The following is a 12,503-nucleotide window of genomic DNA, read 5'->3' as shown; positions in this document are numbered from 1 at the left end:
CCCCCACTCATACTCCTGCTGTCATCTGGCGTGTCTGCCTCCCAAGTATACCCTGCGTCCTTCCACTGCGTCCTGCTGAGCCCCATCCAAGTCCCACCATCTCCAGCCTGGGGCTGATACCTGCACCAGCCTCCTCGCTGGGCTCCCGGCTTCTCCTCTAGCCGGTTTCTACAGGCCTAAAGCAAACCCCACCTCCAGTGACTGCCTCTGCACTAAGGAAAGATACCCCATGACCAAGACCGACAGGGTCTGGCCCCTGCCTGCCTCTCTAACTCAACTCCATCTTCCCTTCCCCCAGCCTCTTAGTCTCTGGTCATTCTGGTCTTCCCTCACTACAATAAGCCAAGTTTATTTCCACTTCTGGGGTTTTGACTTTATAATTCCCCTTGCCTGGAATGTTGCTCTCCTCCTTGCTGTCCAGGAAGGCTCCTGTTCACTCCGTGTCTCTTTGGCTGAGAGGCTCCTGCCCAGGGGGCTCTCCCTTGGTGCCCCTGTTTGCTGTGGTCACTGCATCGTTCCTCACACCCAGCATGGGGCCTGGCACAAAGTTAGGCTCGCAAGAGAAACCGGATTTAGTGGTGGCCCAGTCCTGTAAGGAAGACCTCTCAAAGTACACCTCCAATGAAGCTGGCAAGAGCTACACTGTAAGGAGGTGGGTGGGCAGAGAGGGCAGGGGAGAGGCGGGGAAAGTCTTTCAGAGATTTTTATTTATTTATTTATTTTATTTGACAGACAGAGATCACAAGTAGGCAGAAAGGCAGGCAGAGAGAGAGGAAGGAAAGCAGGCTCCTTGCCGAGCAGAGAGCCCGATGTGGGGCTCGATCCCAGGACCCTGGAATCATGAACTGAGCCGAAGGCAGAGGCTTTAACCCACTGAGCCACCCAGGGGCCCCAAGGCAGGGAAAGTCTTGAACTTGACATTGTGTGTGCATAATAAGCATGTGTCAGGTTGGGGTGAGGACAGACATGTGCCCAGACCCAGGAGTGCCAGTTGCCTCCTGCGGGGGCCTCCTAGGCTTTGAAGATCCAAGAGGATAAGCTCAGAGGCTTTCCTGACCTCAACAGGGTTGTCTGGATTGACAGGGAGAAACTCCTGTCTAACATGGACAGCTACGTCTCTGATGTCTAGGGCTTAGACGGGTGCCAGGCTCTTCTTGGGATGGCAGAAGTTCACTCGCTCACTCCTCCGAAAATATTTGTTGAGCTCCTACTACATGCTAAGCACTGGTGCTTGGCCTTGAGGATCCAACACAGGAAGAGACAGTGAACTTACAGGCAAAATACACATAATAATAACCGCTGACATTTATCGTGTTCTCAGTCTCTGCGGAGCACTGTTGCTAGAGCCCAGATGATCTCATTTCATGCTCAAAACATCCTTATGAGGCAGGTGACAAGTTATTATAAGAGCCAGGAGGGGCGCCTGGGGGGCTCAGTCGGTTAAGCAGGGAGCCAGGTGGGGTGGAGGGGACACTTTTGGTTTCCGCTGGGGTGGTGGGATCCAGCCCCAGGATGGGCTCCGTTCTCCTCGTGATCTGCTTGTTCCTCTTCCTCTGCCCCTTCCGCTGCTTATGCACACACACTCTCTCTAAAATAAATAAATAAAATCTTGGGGAAAAAGAAAGAAAGCTAGAAAGCAAGCAAGCAAGCAAGCAAGCGAGCGAGCAAGCCAGGAGCCTTCTCCTGTAGATCAGGGATACCCCCAAGGAAGGGCGTTTTTGCCAGAGCCAGAAGGATGGGAGGGAAACAGCTTTGTTTTAGGGCAGGGAAAAGAGTTTTTCGGGCACGTGGAACAGGAAGTTAAGTGCGAAGGCCCTGAGGGAGGAAAGGGCTCTAGTATCCAGTAGGCTTGACTCTCCAGGACGCTGGTCCTATGCTCCCATCCGCACAGTCCAAGGCCCTTCCTGGCCCCTTGGCTCCCAGACACCCGCCCACAATTCCGGGCCGGGCTTCCAGACAGCCTGCTCCGCCCGACCCGCTCTCCGGAGCAGCGCCTCTCCGTGGAACCCTCCGGAAGGTCACGCAGTCCCCGCACTGCCCCAGGGCCTCTGGTCTCCCTTTCCGCCTCTGAGAGAGCCTTAGCTAGGCCTGGGCCCCCGCATGTGGCCCCACGCGATTACAGCCCGGCCCCCGGCCCCGGTCCCGCCCCGCCCCCGGCCCCGCCCCCGGCCCCGCCCCGGCCTCCGTGGCGCCCCGCACCCGGCGTCTCTAGCGCGCGTGCGCCCCGCGCCCCCGGCTCCGCCCGCCTCTGGAATCGTCTGTGTTCTCGCAGGGAGTGTTTGTTTCCTGGCGCCCCAGACCCCCCTGTGAGTGTCCGAAGCGTGGTCTCGTAGCCGCCACGGGCCTCATGCTGTGGCCTGTGGTACTTGTGTCGCGGAGAGGGAGGACGTGTGCTGAGAAGACCTGGGGTCCGATGCGAGTGCTGCTTGCTACTGTCCGGGCTGGATGCCCAGCCAAGTTACTTAACCTTTCAGAGACTTGCGTTTCTCTTCCTTGCCCTCCGGCCTGACCTCACCGGATCGCTCTGAGAATTAAGGGAGATGCTGTGTGTGCAGTGGTGGGCGGGACAGACGGCTTGCTGAGTGGCCACTGTCACACGTGGAGTATGTGGGCCTCTCTTGTATCTCCCTCTATGTGTCCTCTATGGCCTCTTTTCTCCCCTCTCCCCTTCTCTCCCTTTCCTTCTCTGGATCTTTTGGGGTGTTTTCCTCTGTGTGTCTATGTCTCTTTCCACTTCTGTCCTTCTGTCTTGCCATCCTAGCACTCCGATGACACATACCCTGGGGGAAGGGCAGCTGGACCATCCAGCCCCCTGTAACTCCCTGGAATGGGCAGGTGGCAGAAGCAGAAGCTGGGTGACAGCGCCAGGCTGAGAGCAAACCCAGGTGCTCCCGACCTTGGGCGCCTGCTGTCACTGTTTCCTGCCCACTCGGGTGTCAATGCTGAGCTTTCCTTCTAGGCTGGGGCACCTGGAAAGGTGAAGGTAGGATGTGTCTCTCCAGCCAGGAAGTGCCAGGCCTGCTCTGCTGCTGGCCTCCCAAGTGACACTTAGCACAGAGCTGGCCTGGGAGGGAGGGTGAGAGCTGCATGTACATAGACTGCAAATGAACTCACCGGCTCCTTGTTTAAAAAAAGAGAAGAGCATTTGAAGATGGCGATAGCAGAGCATTCCGCTGAGTGTGGGATCCTTCTGCGTGCAGGGCCCTGTAAGGCCATGTCCTTATCCCACCACTCCTGGAACTGATGAAGTGGGAGGTTGAGCTAGCTCAGGCGAGCCCCACCCTCAAGAAGGGCTTGGGAGAGCTGGGGTCAAGGCTGTAGGCCCTGGCCTAGTGTTCGCATGCAGCCCAGCTCGGCCACTGACTCTAGAGCCTTGCTTCCTCTCGGAACCTTGGTTTTGTCATCTCTAGAATGAAGGCACCTGCTTCCTGGGCTGGGGCGTGAATGAAATGTCATCACTCGAGAGCCTAGGGAGCCAGGTGGATAGGACTGACTCCGGGGCCAGCCTTAAGTTTGGTTTTATTATAGCCAGGACACTTCAGCTAGCTGCTCAGTATCCATAACTCAGTTAGTTCTTCACCTTTATTTTATTTTAAAGATTTTATTTATTTGTTTGACAGAGAGATCACAAGTAGGCAGAGAGGCAGGGAGAGAGACAGAGAGAGGGGGGTAAGCAGGCTCCCTGCTGAGCAGAGAGCCTGATGCGGAGCTCGATCCCAGGACCCTGAGATCATGACCTGAGCCGAAGGCAGAGGCTTAACCCACTGAGTCACCCAGGCGCCCCCCTTTTTTTTTCTTTTAAGATTTTGAGAGAGGGCATGAGTTGAGGGGAGGGGCAGAGGGACAAGCAGACTCCCTGCCCACCCAGCACCTCAGGTACCAGCTGTTTTTACTACATTGTTGATGCCAACAAAAGGCACAGAATGTCCACATTAATCCATTTTGGGTGGAGGGGAAATGGAGGAAGAGGTTTGAAGGAAAATGTTCATAGTTTTAGTGAGGGTAGCATATCCTAACCCGAGCAAGCCCAGGACCCTGGGATCATGACCCGAGCCGAAGGCAGAGGCTTTAACCCACTGAGCCACCCAGGTGCCCCAGATTACTTAAGATTTTTGAGTGTGCTTTAGGAAGAGTAATTCATAGCTGAAGGCTATGTGAGTTTTGAGAGGGTGGCAAGAGACGGACTGCACTGGGAACAGATGGGCCTCTGGGGATCTGAGCTACTGCTGGGTGCATCACCTATTAGGTGTCAGGCTTTGCACCAGCTGCTGGAGATGATGTGGGGAGCAACACAGGCTGATCTCTGTCCTCGTGGAGCTTCCCGGCTAGCTGGGGAGATGACCTTAGCGTCCTAAAAACTAGTAGGGTACTGTGGGAGCACAGGCCTAGTCTAGAACAGGGCGGGAGGTGGCTTTCCAGAGGAAGGTAACAGATAAATTGAGGCAGGTGTACCAGCAGAGGGAATAGCAAAGGCCCAGAAAGGGTTGGACTGAAAAAAGGTAGGTATGGGTGGAGAGGAGTCCGAGGGGCAAATGGTGAGTGAGGAAGCTTGAGGCCTTTGTCCTGAGAAACATAGCAATAGGTCTTAAGCAAAGGAGTCAAATCTAAGAAAAATGTTCAGGCTGTCAACATGGTGGGCAGGGGTTGGACTGGAGGCCGGGAGGCACTCAGGGCTCTTGCTGTGGTCAAAGTTCCAGAAATGGTGGCTTTGAGTAGGGTGGCAGAGATGAAGCCACCTAGAGGCAGATGGGTTTCTGAGACAGTTAAGCTGCAAACCTGACTCCCTTCCTTCCTTCCCTGGCAACATCTGACCACCACCACATCCATATCCATCCTCAAGAAAGCAACATGAAATCAACTAACTCCTTGTCCAAGACCCTGTCCTTTTCTAGAACGTGCAGAGCTGGAGCTTGGGGAGTAGGATGGGCAGGGATTCCCCACTCCTTTGAAGGTAGTGGTGGAAGCCAACTCAAGACCTCCCAGATGTGAGTGCGGCTCTCTGGATATGCTGCCATCAGGGCTGGGGTGGTAGTCGGCTGGCAGCACCGAGCACACTGATCTAAAGGCTGCAGGCTTGTACTCAACAAGCCAAGTGATGAGAAGCAGCAAGATGTGGTGGGACCAATACTGACTGGAGACTGTCTGGTCCAGACCTTGCTCAGTGACCTTGAGCAGGCACTATCAATGGGTCTGCTCGGCAGCTTTAGTGGGTGGAGGTTGGTTGGCCTTGGATCTCCAGGGATGGTAAGATTAGAAATTCCCAGGCCTTCTCAGCACAGCACCATGGGAGGGGGGCGGGGACTACAGGGAATCAGGTAATCACATTTGCACATTCATTACAATGTTCACGGTGATGAAGTAAAATAGCATGGTGTTTCTAAAAGCAAGTAATGTTTTTTAACATTAAAAAAAAAAAAAAAAAAAAAAAAGGAAAGGCAAGTAGTACAGGCCCGTGATGGTTCTGCTGCTTCTCCTCTGAGGATCAAACAGGCAACCCTTGACCTTGGTCTCTAGCACCAGAGCCTCCATTACCTTCTGACACTCAGGCACACACACACACACACACACACCCCAACGCAGAAAAGGTTTTGTTCTTTAGTTTTTAAAGCCTTTTTATTAAAAAAAAAAAAAAAGAAAGAAAGAAAAAGAAAAAAAGAAAAACACCCAAACCCCAAAAAACCCAAATCAAAATATTTCCCATCGGAGGCTGTTTCTTTTTTTGTCTTTTAAAAATTTTATTACACAAATATCTCCCATTCATGTGTCAGAGGAAAGATGTCCTTGCTCTTTCTAAAACCAATAGTGGACAACGTTTAGAAAACCGAAGTCCAACTAAGCTTTCCTCCTTCCCTGGCCCAGAACAACCCCCATGTGTCAACTGAGATAGCAGGACTTGCCCCCTTAATGCTTACATTTAATTTAAAATTTTTAGCACAACATTGGAGATTGACTCTAAATCAGCAACAAAAAATATATATTTACAGTATTTCTCCAAAAAACAAACAAACAAAAAACACAACCAAACCCTTTAAACATAGTGACTTTAGGAGTTTTATTTATGGAGCAGTTATTTTTTTAATCACCAAGTGATTTTATATTATATATATATAAATTTTCTTCCTTTCCTTTGTGGTTTTTCGCCCCGGTGCTTGGAAAGATGGAGGCGGGGTGTCTGGCCCTGCGGTCTGAGGAGGGCAGGCTCTCCTGGCAAGGCCACATCTCAGAGCAGATTGCAGGAAATGCGATGGGACTCCCGGGATCCTCTGTCCCCAGAGACATTTCTTTCCTCCACGCAGACCAACCCTCACCTCTAAAAACCATTTCCCCCCTCACAGTCCTAGAGAAAAAGGCAACCCAGCAAGGGCATAGGTCCATCTGCCGCCACTCCTGGGCTCCCTTTCCTGCTGACCAATTTACGTGCGCGGTAAAAATGCTTGTTTTTCCAAACCAAAAACAAACAAAAATAACCCCACCCCACCCCACCCCAACCATCAGCTTGGAAATTTCTGTGGATGAAATGTCCCAAAGTCAGAGGCACTCTCCCGGCACAATCCCTGCTCTGAAGGGGTCTCTCCACCTCCCCTTTTATAAAAAGACAACAAAACGAAACAATCTTTTCAGTACTTTCCACAGGAGCAACCAGAAAAAGGCAGGAAGCTTCCAATTATAGGTCATTAACAATAATATTAATAAGGTTTTTGCTCAATACCCAGGGTTCTTTACAGAGAAGTCCCCCTAACTGAGGCACTCTGGAATAAGTCACTGGCATTTCCTCGAAGTTTCAGCCCCAGGTCACTGGGGCCTGGAGACCAACGGAAGGGGCAGAGGGTCACGGGAGCAGACTGCTGCTTTTAAGGTGCAGCCAAGAGAATCAGCAGATTGGAAGAAACAGACACAATGCCACCCCTTACCAGGACCCAGTTTTCTCTTAGGAGGCCAGTCTATGCCAGGGTCAAAGCTGGGCTAGGTGGCAAAGAGGGGGCCCCTCTGCCTCTATTGCTTTGGAAGTGGCAAGTGTGCAGTTGGCGTCTCTCCTCGGGGTGGCTCACGCTTCAGACCCCTGGTGCCTGGGCTCCTTCCCCTCCCCCACGGGGCTCCAGGAGGAGGAGAGCCTGAGACTGGGCTGCAGGGAAGGGGCCAGGAAGGAGGGGGCTGGAGGACGAGAAGGCGGGGCAGGGTTGTGCTATCGCTATCCTCACAGATGGGGAGCAGAGTGCAAATCCGCGTCTGTCACGTGTAAGCTCCTGCCGCAGGCTGCTGCCACTGAGCATCTCCTCACACACTTAAATATTGACCCAAAAGAAATTCCGACCTTTCTTTCCTTTTTTTTCTTTTTTTTTTTTAAAGTGCAAAAAGCTCTCTGCTGCCCTAGAGAGAGGATCTTTGGACAGGCCGTTCAATGCAAAGTAAAAGGGGGCAGCTGATGGGGCTCGACACAGGGCGGTGGAGGGGGAGACACCATGCTCCCCTCCCTCCCTCCCTCCACACACACGTGTAATACACTCAGCCACACACACAGAGGCACATGCACACCCCCTTCCACGGCTACAGGCAGAGGGCAGGTGACTGGCTTCAAAGCAGGACCCCCCCCCCCACAAGGTGCCGGATCAGTGAGCCACTGGGGCTAAACACAGGCCTGGGGTCTGGGGGCTACACCACAGCGGAGGCCCGGAGCCTGCTGGGAGGCAGGTGGGGACCTAGCCAAGCTCTCTGCTCTCCCCGGCTAGGGGAGATAGGCTGCTCCCTCTGAGGACACACATTCTGGGAAAGCCCTGTCCAGGCAGGAAGGAGGAACGTGTGGAAAGGGCAGTGGGAGGCTAAAGAGGGAGGGGAACAAGGAGGTGGTGCCTGTCTCAGAATCTGCCAAGGAAGCAATAAAATGGGGGTGTCCCTGGGGTACACAGTTCCAGCTCCTCTGAAGAGCTTCAACCCCAGTAAGTGCAACAAGGACCTCAGAGAGACTAGCGGACAAGTCTGGTGTGGGGGGGGGGTGTGACCTCATTACGCGAACTACCACGAGCATCGGACAGGATCAAGCTAAAGGAAGGGGCAGAGCGTGGACACGGATGAGAGGTTTTAGACACCTCAACAGCACCAGTATGATCGGCACGGGTCTGGCCTTCCTGGGGCTGCTGGCCCCTCCTGCATGAGCCGGGAGAGTGTGGTGGAGGAGAGACACGCACTGGACACCACGAGGAGAACCTGGCCACGGAGACAGGGCCGCTTTCTTCCCTGGAAATTTGCTCAGAACCAGGCACGTCTGGGGACCATGAATGGGGAGAAGGGCCCCAGGGCCCAGCACGGATGACGGCTGCACAGACACCCCAAACTGAGAGCCCGGCCTCCCGGCCGGTGAGCAAGCAGACAGGCGGGCAGGTGAGCAAGCGAGCAGGCACCTTGACGGCACACAGCCTGTGCTCTCCCCTCGGATTCGGGTCAGTCTGCTACTCCTTTCTCCTCAGGAGGAGGGGAGCAGGCAGGCAAGCAAGCCTGGTGTCTACCCCCCTCTCTGCCCCGCCTGTAGGGGAAGGGCTCAAGGGACAGGAGAGCAGAGAGGGAGTGTGAGGCTGGCCTCAGAGCCCGTGCAGGGTCGGGGAGAGAGGCTCTCCTGGCTGGGGAGTCAGGGGAAGATCGGTTTCCTGCTCAGTCTGGGCTGCGCGTGTTTTAGCTGATCTTCTGGATCAGCTTCTCGTCAGACAGGCAGTAGAGACTGTTGATGGACAAGTCTGAGATGAAGTGCTCGCAGGCTTTTCGAGTGATCTGCTTGCATCCTCGAAGGTCGATCAAGGTGACGTTGGCAATTCGCCGTAGGTAGATCAGGGTCTGGTCTGTCAATTTATTGCAACCTGTGAGGAAAGGGACCATGAGGGCAATGCCGGGCACGCACAGCCACAGGAGCCTGCTCTGCCGCTCAGCTCCCCAGCTCTTTCCCTTCAAATGCTAAGCAAAAGCCGTCTGTCTGTCTCATCAGCTGCCCGGCTCAGAGACAGGAAGCGCGCCCCTTCTGCCTCCCACAACGCAAGGCCGAGGCTGCCCAAACTGCAGCCGGCCACGCCCTTAAGCTCCTGACAACGACCTGAGGCCTCCATCCCCCCATCAGTTGAAAGAGAGGGAAATCCTGTCCTTGTCCAGATATGAGGAAAACAGCTTAATTCCCTTCAAACAAACCCAGGTTCTCTGTTTCGCTGGTCAAGCTCCAGGGAGGCCTGAGCCCCTCCGGAGGCGGGCGGCCCTGCCCGTCCTGAAACGCCGCGGCGGCATACCTGCCATGTTGAGCTCCGTGAGGGAGTAGCGAGTGGAAGACCCGACAGCGGTGAGCAGGTTGGAGGACTGGTCTGTCAGGTGGCTGCAGTGACTGAGGTCTAATCGAGAGAGGAGGGGCATGTGGCGAATGATGAGGCGAAGCGTGGCATCCGTGATGTCAAGGCCTGCCAGCCGGAAGTCAGTCATGTTCCGGAGCTTGCTGCGATTGTCCTGACCTGCACAGGCAAGGCCGGCGCCTAGGTCAAAACTCTTACCTCCAGTCTGGCTCCAACGCTGAGGGCAGCCTCAGCTACTTCCGAGCCAGGCCTCCTCGCAGGGGTTAAGCAGAACTGCCCACACCCAGCCCTGCCTGCAGGGAGTGAGTGGGGTGTGGGGGCAGTTTCTAGGAAACCAGACACGTTTTCTTTCTTCCCAGCTGCTAGATTATGCCTCACACAGCAAAAAGGGATGTGTGGAACGCTCCACCCCTCTCCACACTCCCACACTTTTCTAGACCATAATGCAAACGGCTTCTAACGTCCCACCTCAACCATGAAGACTTCCCAGACTTCCTCAGGATTACACCATCTGCGTCCCAGACGGAGTCCCTCCTTTGCCTGCAGGCAGGTAGCCGGCTGTGAACAGCTAACCTGCGCGTCTACACCGCCCGGCACTCTGCCCTCCATCTGTACTCATCCATAGCATAGCATCATTCTGGACACTTCCTTAGTTTCTGAGACAAAGTCTGTCAAAAGACAAAGCTACCCTAAGATGAACACAGAGCAGTCAGGCCCAGAGCATACCTGGTTTATCAGCCGGTGGAGTCAGCAAGTCCCGAATTTGAGGGTCCTTGATTCCTACTGCCCACCGAAGATCAAGGGTCCTGAGAAGGGGGCAGCTGGAGGTGCTGAGGGCAGATACTGCAGACCAGGAGCAGCCTGCTAGGAGGAGGTCTTTTAGTCCTACAACGGGAACAAAGACACATGCAACCGGATACTCTATTGCATTTCCTAGCTTTGGTGGTAAAACCAATTGCTTAGTTCCTACCAGAGTAATGTAGTGAGCGTGAGTGACTTCCTATCTTCTAAGACCCCAAAATGCTGAAGAGAGAAGGCATGCTAAGGGGCCAATCATGGCAGTATCATACTCAAATCTTGTCAGTGGCTCTGCCAAGAAGACCCAATGTCTTTGCTGTCCGGGGTGATGACTGACTAGTCCAGCTAGCCTGGAGTGGTGCCTTGGGGACTGGCAGTTAGGGGGCCCTGGGTGAAACCCCTGCTAACAAGCAGGAAATGACAATGGCATGGGACTGCTGCCCAATATTGCTCTAAAGCAATTTTATTTTATTTACTTTTTTAAGATTTTACTTATTTATTGAGAGAGAGAGAGACAGACACACACACAGAGAGAGAGAGAGAGAGAGAGAGAGAGAGAGGAATAGCACAAGCAGAGAGAGAGGGTTCAGAAGCAGGCCCTCCCCTGAGCAGGGAGCCCGACGCGGGACTTGATCCCAGGACCCCAGGATCATGACCTGAGCCCAAGGCAGACGCTCCACTGACTGAGCCACCAGGTGCCCCGCCCTAAAGCAGTCGGAAGCAGCGCCGCCTACAGCCGGCCTTCCCTGCCTGCTCACCCGGCAGCCTGTTGACGAGCCACGTCAGTTGTTTCTTGGAGATGTTGGTCCAACTGAGGTCAAGGCTGACTGGCTGCCTCTTGATGATGCCACTGAGAGCCTGGGGTACAATAGCCTTACACCTACTCAAGTCAATTTTTGTCCAAAGTCTCTTGTCGCAGCACCTGTGAGAGAGAGAGAGAGAACCGGCCGTCAACAACCCAACACCCCTGGTCGGAGGAGCTCCCATCAAAGCGAGCACGGGCTTCTGGGAGAAGCAGAGCATGTGGAGAGCCACCTTGCCTGGTTAGGCTCTTCTATAAGCAGACAGGTACCACACCCTGGGTTTTTTATTAATTGTTTTTGGTTTTGGTCTTTTTTTTTTTTTTTTTTTTTTTCTTTTTTTGCTTCAGAGAAAAGGACTTGTCCTTTACGGCAACCATACAGGTTAAGCACTGAACTTGACCCAGTTCACCAATTTACTCTGGAAGGGCTGAGAACACAATTGTTAGGAACACACAGCAGACAATACTATAACCCCTCAGTTGCATTAAAACAATATGGCTCCCACCAAAGCTTGTAGAAGGACGTATTAAAAAACTTGACTTCTTACTGCCCGAAGCCTTAGACTTGCCTCCAATCTTCTCCCTTGTCAGTCATACCCAGCTGCCCGGGCTGCAGGCTGTTCCTCAGCACGGCTACAATCCATCCTGCCTTAAGCCCTACAAAGAGCCCATCCCTGTATGAGGCCGAAAGACGGTCTTTGTCATCAGCCAGAACAGTGTTCTCCCTGCCTTGCATTTCTGCTTCAGTGCTGTCTTTTTATTTTCTGCTCCAGTCCAGACCAGAACTGGAAGGGAAAGGCCGCATTCCCACTGCAATCTAGAGTCCACAGGCCATAAACCGCACTGCAGCGCGCGGGGCTCCTGGTGAGTATTTTACGGCCCCTGCCCCCAAGCCTGGCTCAGAGTCTAGTCAGCAGGGAAGGGAGACAGCATGTAAGAGGGGTCTTATGTGACTTGGTCTGGAAACTGAGGGTTAGAGCCAGGCAGGCCCGCTAGCCCTACAAAGAGAAAATATTAGGACAATTTGGGTAGATCCCATATTAATTCAGATTTGGGAAATAAACTCGCATTTGCAAAAAATAAGGTCTTTGGGTGCCTGGGTGGCTCGGTGGGTTAAAGCCTCTGCCTTCAGCTCAGGTCACGATCCCAGGGTCCTGGGATCGAGCCCCGCATTGATAGCCCCTGCTAAGCAGAGAGCCCGCTTCCCTTCCTCTCTCTGCCTGCCTCTCTGCCTACTTGTGATCTCTGTCTGTCAAATAAATAAATAAAATCTTTAAAAAAAAAAAAATAAGGTCTTTATTTAAAGACTGAAAATATTTCACCAATGGCGCATGAGACTTGTATGGTAAAAACAAGCCGCTTATGATAGAGCAGTGAGTCTCAAACTTTAACGTGTATCAGAAGCCCCTGGAAAACGTGTAAAAAACAGATGGCCTGGCCCCACCCCCAAAGGTTCTGACTCAGAAGTACTGAAACAGGCCATGAGACTCTGCATTTCTAACATGATCCCAGGCAATGCCAGTGGCCCACCAGTAGTCTGAGCGTCACATTTTGAAAACTACTGTAACTGGGTTTGGCCCAGA

At 53.4% G+C, this 12,503-nt stretch overlaps 1 protein-coding gene across 5 annotated transcripts in view; it reads right to left on the bottom strand.

The window, feature by feature from the left end:
* Window positions 1–6,033: 6,033 nt before the first annotated feature.
* Window positions 6,034–12,503, bottom strand: part of KDM2A (lysine demethylase 2A) — a 112,017-nt gene continuing 105,547 nt past the window's right edge. For all 5 annotated transcript variants that reach the window (XM_047693925.1, XM_047693923.1, XM_047693924.1 and 2 more), the window contains 4 exons: window positions 10,877–11,040; window positions 10,047–10,205; window positions 9,264–9,479; window positions 6,034–8,846 (listed from right to left, as the gene is read on the bottom strand). In XM_047693925.1, coding sequence (XP_047549881.1) covers window positions 8,665–8,846; window positions 9,264–9,479; window positions 10,047–10,205; window positions 10,877–11,040 — 721 coding nt within the window. In that variant the 3' untranslated portion in view covers window positions 6,034–8,664. The remainder of the gene's footprint in view (window positions 8,847–9,263; window positions 9,480–10,046; window positions 10,206–10,876; window positions 11,041–12,503) is intronic.

Source organism: Lutra lutra, chromosome 10 (genome assembly GCF_902655055.1).
Source record: "Lutra lutra chromosome 10, mLutLut1.2, whole genome shotgun sequence".
Lineage (NCBI taxonomy): Eukaryota > Metazoa > Chordata > Mammalia > Carnivora > Mustelidae > Lutra > Lutra lutra.
The sequence above is the reverse complement of the archived record's forward strand: the minus strand, read 5'-3'. Positions and strand labels throughout refer to the sequence as shown.